At 37.6% G+C, this 15,355-nt stretch overlaps 1 protein-coding gene across 12 annotated transcripts in view; it reads left to right on the top strand.

The window, feature by feature from the left end:
- Positions 1–15,355, top strand: part of PIEZO2 (piezo type mechanosensitive ion channel component 2) — a 312,264-nt gene that overhangs the window by 221,500 nt on the left and 75,409 nt on the right. For 8 of the 12 annotated variants that reach the window (XM_072034700.1, XM_038174513.2, XM_072034692.1 and 5 more), the window contains 8 exons: positions 76–312; positions 2,890–3,013; positions 4,669–4,910; positions 5,584–5,732; positions 6,474–6,647; positions 9,297–9,338; positions 13,094–13,126; positions 13,478–13,710. In XM_072034700.1, the coding sequence (XP_071890801.1) occupies positions 76–312; positions 2,890–3,013; positions 4,669–4,910; positions 5,584–5,732; positions 6,474–6,647; positions 9,297–9,338; positions 13,094–13,126; positions 13,478–13,710 (1,234 nt within the window). The remainder of the gene's footprint in view (positions 1–75; positions 313–2,889; positions 3,014–4,668; positions 4,911–5,583; positions 5,733–6,473; positions 6,648–9,296; positions 9,339–13,093; positions 13,127–13,477; positions 13,711–15,355) is intronic. The other 4 variants (XM_072034695.1, XM_038174508.2, XM_027452062.3 and 1 more) reach the window with 2 other exon arrangements.

Below are 15,355 nucleotides of genomic sequence, written 5' to 3' on the forward strand. Positions count from 1 at the left end.
AACGGGCTGTATGCCACAACATGGTTCCTGAATGAATCCTTGGACATTTTTTTCCCTCTTTTTTCTTTTCATAAGGCATGGAGTATCACATATCACAGCTGGTTAACTTTTGTACTATTGATCTGGTCTTGTACACTGTGGATGATTCGTGACCGAAGGAAATATGCCATGCTCACTTCACCGTTCATGGTTTTCTATGCAAATCTGCTGCTAACATTGCAGTATATATGGAGTATTGAGCTCAAGAATGATGAGCTTCCTCAAGTATCGGGTTTTTTAGAAAGAAAGGAACCTGGGGAGTTGGCATCAAAGGTAAGTGTTACAAACTGCTGAGATTTTTTTATGAAAACACAAAATGAATATGTTGTGACAAAAAATGTGAATCACTTTACATTTAAGAATCCTCAGTATTTGATATAACCATGTTTGGTAGCAGTTATACAATAAAGGATAAGTAGTTTAAAAATGCTGTTGAGAAATTTGCTTCTTACTCATAAAGCTAATACCAAAACAAATGTTTCAGACATGTTTATAGGTTCTCTTGACAATTCTGCAGAGAACACATAGTAGATATAAATTTTGGCTTTATAAAATGGGTTGAAAATAGATGTGATTAGATTTGTTAGATAAATGTTTATCCTCTTAAGTCTTGCCTCTTGTACCTTTGTCTCACCTACTTCAGAACCCTTCAACATAAGTGTTGCACATGGATGTTTCTGGCTTTCAAAAACATAAACCCAGACCTATGTAGTCACTGGCACACCCACTGTTTGTAGTGGGAAACAGAGCAAGGGCTATATGAAGATCTGAAAAAGAAGTAAACTCAGTACTTGTGGGTGGTTAAATTGACGCTCATAGTTCTAGTGCCTTTATTTACCATGGCATTTTGTTGTATTCGGTCACCCATGCTATGTCAGGTCTGTCTTTGAACGTGATGGCAACTGGAATTGTGGTATCATTGCAGTTACCAGTATTACTCACACCTTTAGGATTTGTCACAAGTAGCAGTACATGTCTGCCACTGAAGCTGGAATCCATTTCATGTCAGTAACAAGAGTTTGTTGACCTCACTGCATGATAGATTTTTTTCAAAGATATCTTGAAAGCACTACAAAATGCAATGTGTTTGGCAGAAGTGCTACTGGGGGAGGGAATGGGCATAATTAGGAAGTTTTTTCATAGAATACCCAAGAGGGGCATCTCAGAGAGTACAGATAGTTGGCACTGCTTCCCTTGAGATAAGTGAATTACTTCCCTTATGCCATTCACAGTGTTACCATTCACAGTGATTCTGCAAGTGAATTCCCTTGTTGGCAGTGCCTTTGGACAACCATTTGTTGGTCTTTAATGCATTTGAAAATTAGCAAAAACTGTATGATTTCACCTGTAAATGTAGAAATAGTTAAGTAAGAGAGCTAAAAGCTCAAGGAATTCTATAGATTCAATGACTTTGTAAATCTCTCAAGAAGTTTTAATGTTCTTAGTATGTCAGCCCCTTTGACATAGTTTCTTATTAGCTATATAATCAAGTATCTTACATAAAACTAGCTGGTGTCAGGAAAGGAAACCATTGTGCATATATGATGATTTGGCCACACCCCAAAAAATAATAGAAAATGCCTACTGCTTTTTTTTTAGGCTGAATATAATGCACTCAGCAAATCTCACAAAACCACAGAATGTTTGAGGTTGGAAGGGACCTCTATAGGTCACCTTGTAAATGAAGCAGTGAGGTGGAGCAAGTCATGGCAGAGTAATCTGTACTTTACAACATCAAACATTTGTCTCAAAAATCAGAGCTCCAGCAGTTTATCTGGAGGAAGAACAGTGACAATTCACACAGGCTGAGGACCTGCTTCAGCTCAGTGTTAGCCACAGTGCCAGAGAAAGCAGCTATTGCTAGCATGGGACTTTACCTGTCTCCCATGAAGTACTTGCATATTAGATGAAAAACAGGAGAGCTCTACCTTATGCTTCTGACCTTGTCATTTTGTTGCATACAAGCTAGTTGGCTTTTACATGTTTCCTGCCTGAGATTTTATTCTTATATCTTATAAGGTAGTGAAATAAGTCCTTGTTCTGCACCACTATAGAAACTTTGCGAAATTTAAATATAAAATCAAGAATTTGATAGGTAATATGCCATTTCCTGAATTTTGGCTGTATCTAAGTATTGAAAGTTGTTGAATTCCGCTTTTTTTCAAAACAAAAAAATGCACTCTTCATTAAAGAGATGTATTTATTTCTAAGGTATCCTTCTTTTGTGGAGTTATCAACTTCAATCTCTTCCAAGAATTAAAAGCCATCTCATATGCAAGGCACATTCAGTTGGCTACGTCTTTTGTAACTTCAAGACACACAAAGATTTTTTTTTAATTTTTAAATTAATTACTCTTAAGCACTGGAAGTACCAAAACTCCTACATCTCTTGCTTTATCAAACCTATTGACAATACACTTACCTGCCAGTGCTTCTTCAGAAAGAGGAAATGAACAAAAATGGGCAGATGGAAATTATACCAGGTAATATATAAAGAGAAGGTCCTTAAACTTAAAGACAGGAATTAAAAACTGAATAGAATAAGGTAGAATAGAACTGTATAAGAAAAGATGCAGAGTGAAAAGTTAATAGAAAAGAGCAAATTGTAAAACCATAACACCATCCAGGTTGGATGAAATGAATTTGTGTTTAATGCAGGGTGTTTCCTAAATAACAGTGTTTCCTAAATGACAATTTCCACAAAGGTGCACTTTGACATTTATGACATTATTCTATTTTCCAGTAGACGGAAAAAACAAAAGCATGCAAAATTTATGAAGACATGTTTGCAGTAGCAGGATATAGGTTTTACAATTAGTCTGTTGTTTTCGTTTTGATTTTTGCTTGCAGATCCTTTTCACGATTACTTTCTGGCTACTGCTTAGGCAACACCTCACTGAACAAAAAGCACTTCAGCTGAAAGAAGCTACTTTATCTGAGGTCAAAGTCAGAAGTGAAGAAGATGAAGAAAAAGGTAAAGCCATGTCCAATTTATTAGAGTCCTTCAGTCACAATAGAAGTTTCAGTTATTGTGTTTCCTAATGCAGAAATTAATTAGCAAGATATGTACTAAGGAAGATATTACAAAACTATGTGCAACTGTCTCTCAGTGGTTATAAAAACAAAACAGCTTTGAACTTTAGAAAATCCAAACAAATGAAAATTCTCTTTACTGTTGAACTGCAAATTATGAAAGATACATGAAATGACTTGTTTGAAAAATGCCATGGAACTTTTTTAAGAATCAGTTTATTCCCATGTCCCAAACTCAAATTAGCAGATGAGTTGCTGTGGGAGTTTAACCACAAGAGGAGAAAAGTTTCCAGAGTAAAAATCAGTTATTAATTTCCTTGCAAGTTGTTCTGCTTGTCCATAAAGATTTGTACAAAAAAAAAAAAAAAAAAAAAAAAAAAAAAAAAAAAAAAAACAGAAGTTAAACTACTGATTTCAGTGGGAGAATAAGCATGTATATTTTCAGTGTGGGGGCTCATGCAACCAAAAGCATACCTGAGAGCCAAGCTGACAGCTGCATTTTTGGCTAATCCAACAGCTCAGTGACCTGTTCCCTCTTTTGCTACTGGGCACATCTTCTCCCAAATATTTGTTGCCCTTTTCTGTCTCTCTGGATTCTGATCTGAATCAGCTCAATTCACTGAAATGGTAGAAAGCCAGACTTTAATCTAGTTTCCTGTTTGATTAACTACAGTGTTTGGCTCAGTAAAGCATCTGGTCAGTGTCAGAGCTGGACACTGCAAGGATTTGAAAGGCAAGAACAAGGAAGGAGTCTGAGGAAAGGACTGTGAGTGGAAGAAAAGGAGTGGGCAATACTTTTGGTGGTGAAGTCTCAATATTGTTCTCAATGTGAAGAAAAACATTACAGCTGCATGCTGTGAACTTGACAAGCTCTGTTACCTGGGTATGTGTACCTGGTACATGTGTACCTGTTCTCAGGGGAACACCTACCCTGCCATCCACAAGCCTCTCAAGGTGAATAACTGGGGAATCCTGACCTCCATGTAAGGCAAAAGCAGTTGGTCTTTTCTGCAGTCATTTAGGTACAGGAGAAGAAGCTGGAAAAGTGGTAGTTTCTTTGAAAAAATGTTAGCGGAGCATTTATATTTTTTAAGCTTGTTTGATTTTATGTTAAAGTTTTCTCTTGCTTGTGGTTTTTTGGAGGAAACCACAGTATTCTCTTAAGGACATTCATCCCTTTAAACTCAACAAGAGAGATTTTCTGGTGGTGCTAGTGGTTTCTTTGTTTTCCAGTTTAAAAGGTTCTTGCCTGGGAGTAAGGTTAGTCCCATGGATAGTATTTTGGCTGTTATCTGTTATACAGTCCTTGGGCTCCAATTTTCCACTACAGCTACCTGTATATCACAAAGTGAAGAGTGGCGTTTGGCCATAGAGCAATATACCGTATAGCTCTAGGAGCAAGTTGAGGCTCATATGAAGTTAAAATTCTCTCCTTTGCTCTGGAGGCATGACAGTGATTCACAAATACAGTCTTTTGTTGTGAATAGTGTCTTTAAGTTTCTGTTTTGTGTGCAGAGATTCTACTTTCCATCCATTTTGATTCTTATCTTATTAAAGTCCCCAAAATAGAGGTCAAATATAACTCTGTACTTGCAGAAGAGGAGTTGCAAGAGGGAGAAGTGGCAGAAGAAGAAGAGGAGGAGGAGGAGGAGGAAGATGATGATGAGGATGAACAGGATATTATGAAAGTTCTGGGGAAGCTGGTGATGGCTATGTTCATCAAGTACTGGATTTACGTCTGTGGGGGCATGTTCTTCTTTGTCAGCTTTGAGGGTAGAATTGTCATGTACAAAATCATCTATATGGTACTGTTCCTGTTCTGTGTGGCCCTCTACCAGGTAAGTGAGGACTGTTTTAACTGAATTTTGTCCTTGAATACAGTGTTTCATACCTTTAACTTGGTGGTAAAGTAGCTTGGATGGAATTTGTAAACAGTGTATTTGATTTTTAGTTAGATACAACATAATAGTAATAAGATCATTTGAATGGGTTGATTAGGACATTCTCATTTGATTTTGGTCATAATGACAGGCAAAGCGCAAAAAATTAGATGCTATTAGGTAATATATATGATACACTTTGCCTGTGGGACTCCACCCCACATGACTGAAAACTGTGGAAACTGTATGGGAAAGATCTGGACCTTACACATCCTACACAACCACTGGTTTTAGTGACTGTCCACACAGCTTCCACAGCCATGGAGCATGCAGTCCCTCTCCTCCTGCACTTTCTTCACCTAATGTTGATGAAACTGAGTGACTGAAGCTGCCCTTGGCTTTTATGTTTGCTGCCATGTCCCAAAAGACACTTTTGCATGGAAGTCTGTACTTGGGTGCATACGTACCAGGAGTAAAAACTTTATCACAAGGATTTGTGTCTGCAGTTTGCTTCAGGCCAGCTAGGAAGAGTAATATTCTTAGCCTTTGTTTTCCAGTACAGCTTTGTCAATACTTTTATCAGTGTCTTTGCCTTGAGCTTCTTTTAAATTCCTTAGTGTGTGATTTTCAGGTGCACTATGAATGGTGGAGAAAGATTTTAAAGTACTTTTGGATGTCAGTGGTTGTTTACACGATGTTGGTACTTATCTTCATCTATACATACCAGTTTGAGTCTTTCCCTGGGTTGTGGAAGAACATGACAGGCCTGGATGAAAGCAAGTAAGTGGTTTTATTTATTTATTTATTTTTCCATTGGACTTTTGAGTTTGATGTGCTCTGAGAGCACTCTTCCTTCTTGTAGTGGAAAAACTTCATGAGACCATTCCCAGACATAGTTGACTAAGCACTCAGCTCTGAAGCTGTAGGTTTACTGGTGTAGCAACAGAGATGAGAAAGGGCATGACAAGAGTTCAGAGGGTCATATTTTTCCCTATCTGCTGTCAAGTCCTTCCCAGTGTTAGCAGTACAGCACCTATACTTTCCCTTCTTTGACCATAGGAGCAAGATCTGGGGATAGCCTAAGGGTAGATTTACAGGATGTCTGGTGCTGATGAAGATGGACTAGCATTCCTGCTAATGAGGAGGGCTGTGTTTCTTCCTCCTCGTGATGTATAGGGCGTTCCTCAACAGGAGTTTACATGAGAAATTAAATGCAATATGAGTCGATCTTCAGTGCAGTACTTTCAGCCAGAGACAACCCATCTGGTTCCTGAAAAGAGAGTTGTGGCAGGGCTGGTACATTTGGCTCTGTACATTTAAAGTATCTTTCTACATTACTAAGGCCAAATACAAGACATATACGTTGTAAAACTTTCTGGTTTAGAAGAATTTAAAGATGTAAAAACACAGAACAAGTACCAACCCTTGTTTCCCTTTGCTAATGGTATGTAATAATGTCTCATATCAAGGAAAAGATTTTGGTGTGAAAAGATGACTTAGTGGCTTTTTTTTTTTTTCCAGACTAGAAGACCTTGGTTTAAAAAGGTTTTCTGTGGCTGAGCTATTCACACGCATCTTTATCCCCACCTCCTTCTTACTGGCATGTATCTTACATCTTCACTATTTCCATGACCGTTTCCTCCAGCTCACTGATTTAAAAGCTGTAACCAGCAAACAAGACAACACTATTTACAGGTAAAAAAATAAGTAAATGGAGCTATCTGTATGAAAATGCTGTTTCTGACTGTCTTGTAGTGCTCACTTTTCAAATGATGGTATTTACTTCTGTTATAATGACCTGGTTTAAAAACAAAGGAGAAAAAAACAATCAGTATCCCTTAACATCCAGAACCGTGCTAAACAAGCCACAACCAAAGTATCGTTCTTCCACTACTTTCCAATACTTGTAGAAGGTGGTGTTTTTTTGTTTGTTTGTTTGCTTGCTTTCCTTCATTTGGTGCTACATTTTCAAAGGTACTGATGATATTTAGGTATTTATCTCACTAGTCATTTTCACTTTTACTGTGGGGTAGATTCCTAATTTCTGTGTGCCTTTTTGTAAGTCCTGTCAGTAACAAATAATAAGACTTAATTTGCGTAACTTCTGTTTTTCAATGTCCATTTTGAAGGCCAAATGGAGATCAAGAGATCTTTGGCAAGTACCACATACACACTGGATAGTTAGGCCCTTTTGTAAAGTTGAACTTCATAAATGGAAATATCTCAAACCTGTGGTCACTCTTTAGGGTCCTGGTCCTTGGCTATGCTTGCTCTTTGAGACATTCAGCATTCTCATCAAGAACTTCACTGTAATTTTTTCATGATTTTGGGACCTCACCTTCTTCATACTTTTACTATGTTCAGCTCTTAAATATTCTCCTACATAAAAACAAATCTGTCCTGTTTCTGTATTTACATAAGCTGATAAAAACAAAGCCAAATATTTGCTAAAAACATAACAAATTAAATTTGACAAAATTTCCTAACAATGTGGTGGCTTAACTTTTAAAATGCCTGTTTGTATAATACTTTTTTCTTTTTGTTTTACTTGAATTGCTACATCCCATGGTAAATTCAAGGGTCCTTTCAGAAATTCTGTGAGCAATTTCTTTGCCCACAGAAGACTTTGTGTGCAGCAGCAGGTGCAAATTAACATCTCTGAACTGGGCAGCCAAGCCCTAATACCTGAACCCACATAGATGTCTGAGCAGAAACAGTGGTTGTTCCTGGGTTGTGGCATTTGGGGAAATATACTACAGTTTGAGGTAACTGCACAAGCTCTTTTGTAGCCTAAACACTTTGCACTACACTGACTAACATAGAAACAGATGCCAGCTTCCAACTAGTGTGATCCAGTAGGCATAAAATGGAAAAAAATCCCTGAGACAATCCCAGTGACTTTGGTCTCATGGTACAACGCTCCTTGCCATTGAAACCACTGTTTGCAAATCTATTATACATGGAAGATAGTAAAATATTAGCTACTACTCTCCAAATGCTGGTGTGAAGAAAATCACTGTAATTAAAATCACATCATTCTGGGAGGATGGAACACTAATACTAAAGACACAATGTTTTACATGTCTTGCCGAGAGCACGCGCGCGCACACACACACACACACACACACACACACACAAAAGATTAGTATCAGAAAATAAGGTTGTAGGATGTGAATTTTTTTCTGTAATGAGTGATATTTTTGCCAGGAGTAAGTATCCTTGAGACAGCTGAAAGCAGACATCTGCTGTTGCAACAGGTCTTTTAGGACATTTCTTAAGCAAAGTGGCAAGTGAAAAGGATTCTGTGAAGCTTTTTTGTCTGGCTAATATAATGGTTTTTTTTTTTGTTTTGTTTTGTTTTTGGTTAAGTCTAAATGTAATACAAGATTGTATGGAACTTTCAAGTAAATAGCTAGATATTTTTAACTCTTAAATGCAGCTAATGTGCTACATTTGCCATTTTGCAGTATTTCAAAGTCACAGTTACCATGTATATCATTTCTGTTCTGCAGAATATATACTGAGGATCAGCAGACTTTAAAATTCAAACATCCAGGATAGGACAGGGTAGGAACTGCACTGACATTTGTACTGATGATGCATAAAGCTGGATAAGATTGAGCACAACAAGCTACAGTTCAACAGTCAAATAGAAAAAAAGTTGCAAACAGACTCATATGTCTAAAATTTCAGTTGTTCCTTTTGCTTTGAAAACACTAGCTTTCACTCAACTGCTCGTTTACCTTTCAAGATTACTTTTATGCTGCTTCTGTTACAACAGAAAAAAATAAAGAAAATGATCTTTAATTTTCAGTAAGAAGACAGAACTCAGTCCTTTTAACAGCAAACATAATAAACCAACCACAACAAGTATGAGCTAGTCATGAGACTAATAGAGAAAGCAGCTTCAGCTCCTCCATCTGTCCCTGAGCTGAAGTGTAGGGTTATGGTATTATGTTTGTGTCTAACTGAAAACTCATGTTAAGGTTGCTGAGACTGTTCATGCATTAAGATAAGGAAGGAATATATCTATTTTTAAAAAATGTCCACAATAATGTTACTTGAAGCTGCACTCTCATTTTGTGGTCTATGTAAAGTACCTGCAGTTCTAACTGAAGTTACATACAATCTAAATGTCTAAGTATTATTGGATTTACAAGCTTTCTAGACTTTTCACTGCATGGTGTGCATTAAGCTTTCAGGGTGTGTTTTGTTATGACAATATGTCTCTTGGTAGACAGGAAAGTGCATTCATTCCTATTTAACAGTTTCCTTTTCTCTCTCTCTAATTCATTTTCCACTGTCATTTCATGCATTCTTATACTTTCATCTCCCACCTCATAGCCATGCCAAAGTCAATGGCCGTGTTTATCTAATAATAAATAGGTGGGTACCTCAAACTTTCCTTTCCTTTAAAAAGATATGCCGTAACTTGTTTGTTACTTCTTAATTGCGTTACAGCAAAATATGTTCTTGCTGCACTGTACTGTAAAATGAACAGGGAGAAAATGTTGTTCAGGTATTGTAGTCTTGTAAAGTTGGTGAAGCAGTTAATACATCTCTCCTGCATATTTCTATGTTGTGAGTTCATCTCCCAGTTGGGATTCTTCTCCTAAACTTTGCCCATGTCTCAATACAGGAATAATTGATGCTATTTGTAATTGGCTGCAGACAATAGACTTGGTTGAGGAGGCTCGTTTACCTACCCTTTGTCTGTGCATGGAATGATGCATGCCTGCATGCACCACATTTGCATGCACGAACACATCCCTGACTACCTCACAAGCTCTTAAGAAAGCGATTTTTTGGGGGTCGAGTCATTTAAATGTACAATGTGTATTTATTTTCAAGAAAAATATGAGTTTGTACTCATACATCCCATACACTAAAACCATTGCATGCTACAGCTGTTAATTTGTAGACAAAGTTGGGTGCTACAGGATCCAAACTGTGAAATTCCATGTTGTCTTCATAGCCATCTCTTTATATATGGCATCTTGAAAACAGTTCCATAAAGGAGCTTCCTTCCAAAATATTTAGCTGGAATAAGCATGGACTTTTGTATAATCAGCTCTGAGAATAGAAGGACTTGTCACTGGCCTGGAGGAAACCCATTTGACAAGAAGGGTTGGGAATGGTGAGGGCAGGTGGCTTGGCAAGGGCCAGCAAGCCGAGAACTGAGGGGCACGGCCAGAAGTCAAGGCTGGGCTCTCACCTGGGGGGATTTAGCAATGCAAGGGTGAAGGTCAGGTCTGAAGATGGTCATAAAGGTCAGCCACAGTCCAGTGAGCTCCCAGCAAGTCCACAGCAATAAGGCAAATGTGAGGAGAAGGTGGGGGGGTCAGTCTGTGTGGCAGGCTTATGGTCAAGGAAGTACCAGAGTGGGCACTGACACATCTACAATGGCAGGACCCCCAGCATGAAGGCAGCTTTCCAAGGAAGGAGAGGGGAATCCCTGTGCTGAGGCTTTCTTGCACGTCCCCCAGCATGTATCAGCTCAGCACATTATCAGCCACCCAGCCCTGGGAGCATGCAGACAAAACCCCTGCAAGGGGGAAGAAAGCGCTTGGGGTCCTGCTGTACCATTAAAGGTACGGATGGCACTGTGTACTCAGTTTGAACCATGCATGACATATTCAAGAGATGGCATGCTGATGTTCTGTGGAGCAGGAAGCTTTCTGTTGTGAAGGCTGTGCGTGACAGATAACCCTAGAGATTATTTTCAGCAGGTAAATCTCAAGCAATTCATAAACCAATTACAAGCAAATAATCAAAGGTAAAAGATACTTCATAATGCATCCAATAATTTGTTACCAATTTCTCTCCTGCTTTAGCAAATTAATAAACAGATGAATATTAGGACTTCAGCAAGGACATGAGGCACATGCCTGATTTTAATGCCATTGAAATTGCTTTGATGCCTAAAATTAGATGTACTAGTATACCTTTCTTTATTGATACCCTGTTTAGTGAACTTGAGGGTAAAAAATGTTCACAGTTGAAAGCATTAGTGGCTGTACCTTCAAGATCGTCTTATTATTTAGTTATGTGTCTTCCTAAGTATCAAGCACAATACCTTTGTGTTATTTTGGATAATTTCCCACCAGTATATACTTTCCAGCTTAGTTGGAACACCTGACTGGCTGTGATGCCTGTACAGATAGCTTATTGGAGATGTTCTAAACTTCTGCATTTTTTTTACACTGATTTCTCAGTGTCATCTATTATGTGATGTCATGTGATCTTATAATTAAAAAATAAATAAAAGAGGAGGAATACTCTAGGAATAAATGAGAAGGTCTGGGAAGAAAGGTTCCAACTAGACTAACTCTTTAAATAGTGGACTGGGCTTTTTATCTAGCCTTTGATCTCCTGAGCACACAGTCCTGTGCCTGTGCCTACTGATGTCAATAGGACTAGATACTGACGTACTGGAAATTAAACTCATACTGAAGCTTTATGCTTTTTATTGTATGTACCCTCCTTTATAACCCCATCACCTCCTGGATATGAATGGGAGTTATATGGCGAAGAGAAAGATTAGTCCTCCCACACTAAATTCTGTAGGATTCCTGTTTTTGTTTTGTTTCCAGATTACACTGAGGTAAGTCAGCAAGTTCTTAATTTACACCAGTGTGAATGTAGATTTTTTTTTCATCACAAAAGACAGTTATGATATTATCTCTTTAAAATCAATGCAATTGCACCTGTACAAAACCTGTCTAGTTATAGAGATACTTTCATTTCATTGGGCATTGCCTTTAAAATGGGCTTTGATGATTTATATTAGTTGAGGATCTCCATAGCATTCAAACTGAACCAAAAATTCATTCTCTCTTCTTTATATTTATATTACCCTCCTGATGGTGCATTATTACAGTTTTAGATAAATATGCAAAGTTAGATTATATCATGTTAAGGAATATTATTTTTAATCATTTTATTGAGATTTGAATATCCTTTCAGTATATACAGTGGGTTATCTATGAAAATGAAATATATTGGCCTTATTTTCAGCCGATTAAACTACTGAATATATTGTTTAAAATAAGAGATTCTGAGATTCATAGCCTAATGATGAGTGGTTTTAGTAAACATTTTCATGGTTGGATTTATTCAGTGAAATTTTTGGGACCTTGACTGTTTTGTTAAGCTTATATCCATCAGCTATCTTTTCTGTATTTTTTGGCAAGTTGTATGATGTTACTTTTTCAGCATTGTTTAGTCAAATTTCTGTATCTGTTCCCTCATTTGAACCACCAAAATTTCCAAATTAAATAAAACCAAATATTAGAAAAATACATCTGCTTGTTTGATTTTCTCATTAACTGCTTAGCCTATGCTCTTATTTTTTTTAATTATCAGGTGTTTAAATCTTGATTTTAGTTTCTTGAACCATAAAAATCCTTGTTAAAATTGGCAGAATTTACTGTCTAAATGGTCATATGCCCGATTTTCACATCATGAAAAATGAAGCCCCAAGATAGTAGGATAGCATATTAAATTTACTTGTAGTTCTTCAGGAACAGTCTAACAGATGTTTAAAAATATACTGAGAATAGTAATTTCAATAGCATAGCTAACATTAAGTTACCTGATCATAAAGATAGTCACTTGCCAAGGAGATTTTATTGCAAAAAGTCCTATTCAGAGGGACTATTTATGGCACTAAACTCTAAAGGTGGGTTTTATGCTAATATGGGAGTTGAGTCCCAGCAGCACAACTGAGGGGAAAAAAATCAAAATTGAAAAGTTTCATCTGAAATTTTTCTTTTTTTTTTTTTTGAAAAAGCAAAAGAAATGCTGGATAAGCCTCAGAATAATTGGCACCATGGCAATACAGAAATATAATTTTTTGTGTTAAATGAGTTGCATCTCCATTTTTGTAGTCTGAAAATTACTAAGAGACTAAGTATGAAATAGTTATAAATTAACTGCTGTGCTGCAGTTCCCTGTTTCTTTATAGAAGCACCCTGTGAATGTCATGATGGCATGCTCTTGGCATCAGAAAGCTTCTGCAGATGGAGTAGGAGAATGCTTTATTACTTGTGATGTAGCATGACATATTCGTCAATGACCTTCTTCTGTAACCCCTCTGTTCTCATCTCCCTTTTTCTTTCTGTTCCAATTACTTTGAGCAGCCTCAAGAAAAAATTACCAAACCAACAAAATGAGTAAGTCCCCTGTGAAGTCATGAAATGTTTGCTCTTAAACAATGTCATTTCATGCTTCTACATCTTAAACTCTGACTATTTTCTCCAGTGGGGAAAATGTCAAGTTTAAGTGTCAATACCACTCATTACTAACTAACCATTAGTATCTGAGTGAGAAGTAGTTACTAATACATTCCAACTCAATTTGCAGTGTGTGTTTGGAGAAAGTACCAGAATCATTAGCTTTTCCACTTCTAAGGCATTTTCCATGAAAAAAATATATATTTTTTTTTTTTTTCTAGTTATACATCTTGAAAAAGATTGCAATGTCATTACCGTTAAGTTTGCTGACATATCACTATTTACCAACAGACTGGTGCACCAAGATGGAAGCCTGCCTGATATAACTATGATGAATTTAACTGCCAGCAGTGAAAAGGAAGAGGATAAAATGCTGAAAGAGGCTGGTGAGAAAAGAATGGAAGAGCCAGATGGGGAGGGAGGGAAAGGGAGGGCAGAAAAAGGAAAAGAAGAAGAAGAGAAGGACGACGACAAGGAAGATGATGATGATGAAGACAGTGAGTCAGAGGAAGAAGAAACTACAGGTAAGCTCTGCAGATTAAGAATTTTGCCTTCCTCAGCCTTAGGTAACAGTGGTAGCAGATGGTTCATTCTTGGCCATCTCTGCTCACTTCAATTATCACATTTTTCTTCTAATTTTACATAGGGTCTTTGCCAAAGCAGCCTGAACTGAGCAGATGGCTACTTGTCAATTATTCAACAGGCTGCAGGTTTTTCTAAGGAAAATCATACTATTTCTGTAGGATGCTAGGAGAATGAAAACAACAACAGCAACCAAAACCTTGTTTTAAAGAGTGATTTTTTCTTGGTATTCTGGGTTGGGTTAATACCCCAAACCTTGCAAACACCTTTAAAGTGAAATCTCTTTAAGATAAAGAAAATACACATACATTTTTAATCTCTGATACTTTATGCTTTCAAGGCATTTCAATTCAGAAGTTCGAAATGGCTTTACTTCATTATTCATGTGCACATTAGTGTCATATTTTTCACTTCTGAATATGGAATGTGTAATTGATGCCAGATGAACATAAAAATGCTTAAGGGCAGACATGGGTAGTGCTGATGTTGTCATTCTTGATGTTGCTAGTATGAACTCCTAGCTTGAATTATTTCCAAAACTCTGTTAGGAATATCAGCCATGAGTGAAAACCAGGGAGAGGCATTTAAAACACCCAAGGAAACTGTACCGTCTAGAAATAGCCTTACCACAGATTTTGTTGTTTGTGTCAATACTTATAGGACTGTGACACATAAATAGAGACAGGGTCTTTGTCAAGGAAGAATGGCAGTGTGTTTAGCTTAGCTGCCCCATGGGAGCTCAGCAGCAACTATTTCTCTTTCCTGGCTGGGACATCTTCCCTCACAGAGATGTTCATAGGACATGGAAACCTTTCTTGGACAGCTCTCATGTGGTCTCTGAGGAGTGATAAGTTTGTTGTGCGCTGGCCATCCCCACATACCAGAAGGGCTGAGGATGGGGGTCATCTGTTGAAGGTTACCCTGTGCAAACATGCAAACAGGGAAGTGAGGAGCTTCAGCATTCTCCCTACCCACCCCCCACCCCCCCCCCGCACTGTAGTCAGTGGGGCTTGGCAATAGCATGAGATGCTACTTGTCAGTGTGTGATCCATCCTTAATCTGCACATGCACTTATTTCTACCAGAGAGTTACATCACTGTTAGATGACCATGGCCATATCTGATTTTTATCATTATTTTAATATGTTCATGTGTGCAGACTTTGTTGTACAGGGATGTACAACTTTTCAATGGTGGAATCAGACTGTATCTTATCCTCTGTGCATGTGGTGTTTTGACATGCTAGACAGAGCTCATTAAAAGACCTCCTCTGCCCTGCTCCACTTCACTGGCACTGTCTGGAGATACCTTGCATGGTGGTAATGCTACAAATTGAAATAAATGCAATGAAAAAATGAGAGAGGACATCTATAATTCTAATTCTCTAAATATTTAAATACACTCATCATGCTTATAAAATCACACATGTAGGATTAGAGTTCTCTTGCTAGCTTAATTTGTCAAGTTTAATTACATAATCATGCACGTACATCACTCGGTGTTTTTATTAGGATTTTCTAAGTTGTGCTTGGGGAAAAGGACGGAAAAAAAAAGTATAATTTGGAATTTGCATGTCAGGTATTTTTAA

Source organism: Anas platyrhynchos, chromosome 2 (genome assembly GCF_047663525.1).
Source record: "Anas platyrhynchos isolate ZD024472 breed Pekin duck chromosome 2, IASCAAS_PekinDuck_T2T, whole genome shotgun sequence".
In the NCBI taxonomy this organism is placed as follows: Eukaryota; Metazoa; Chordata; class Aves; order Anseriformes; family Anatidae; genus Anas; species Anas platyrhynchos.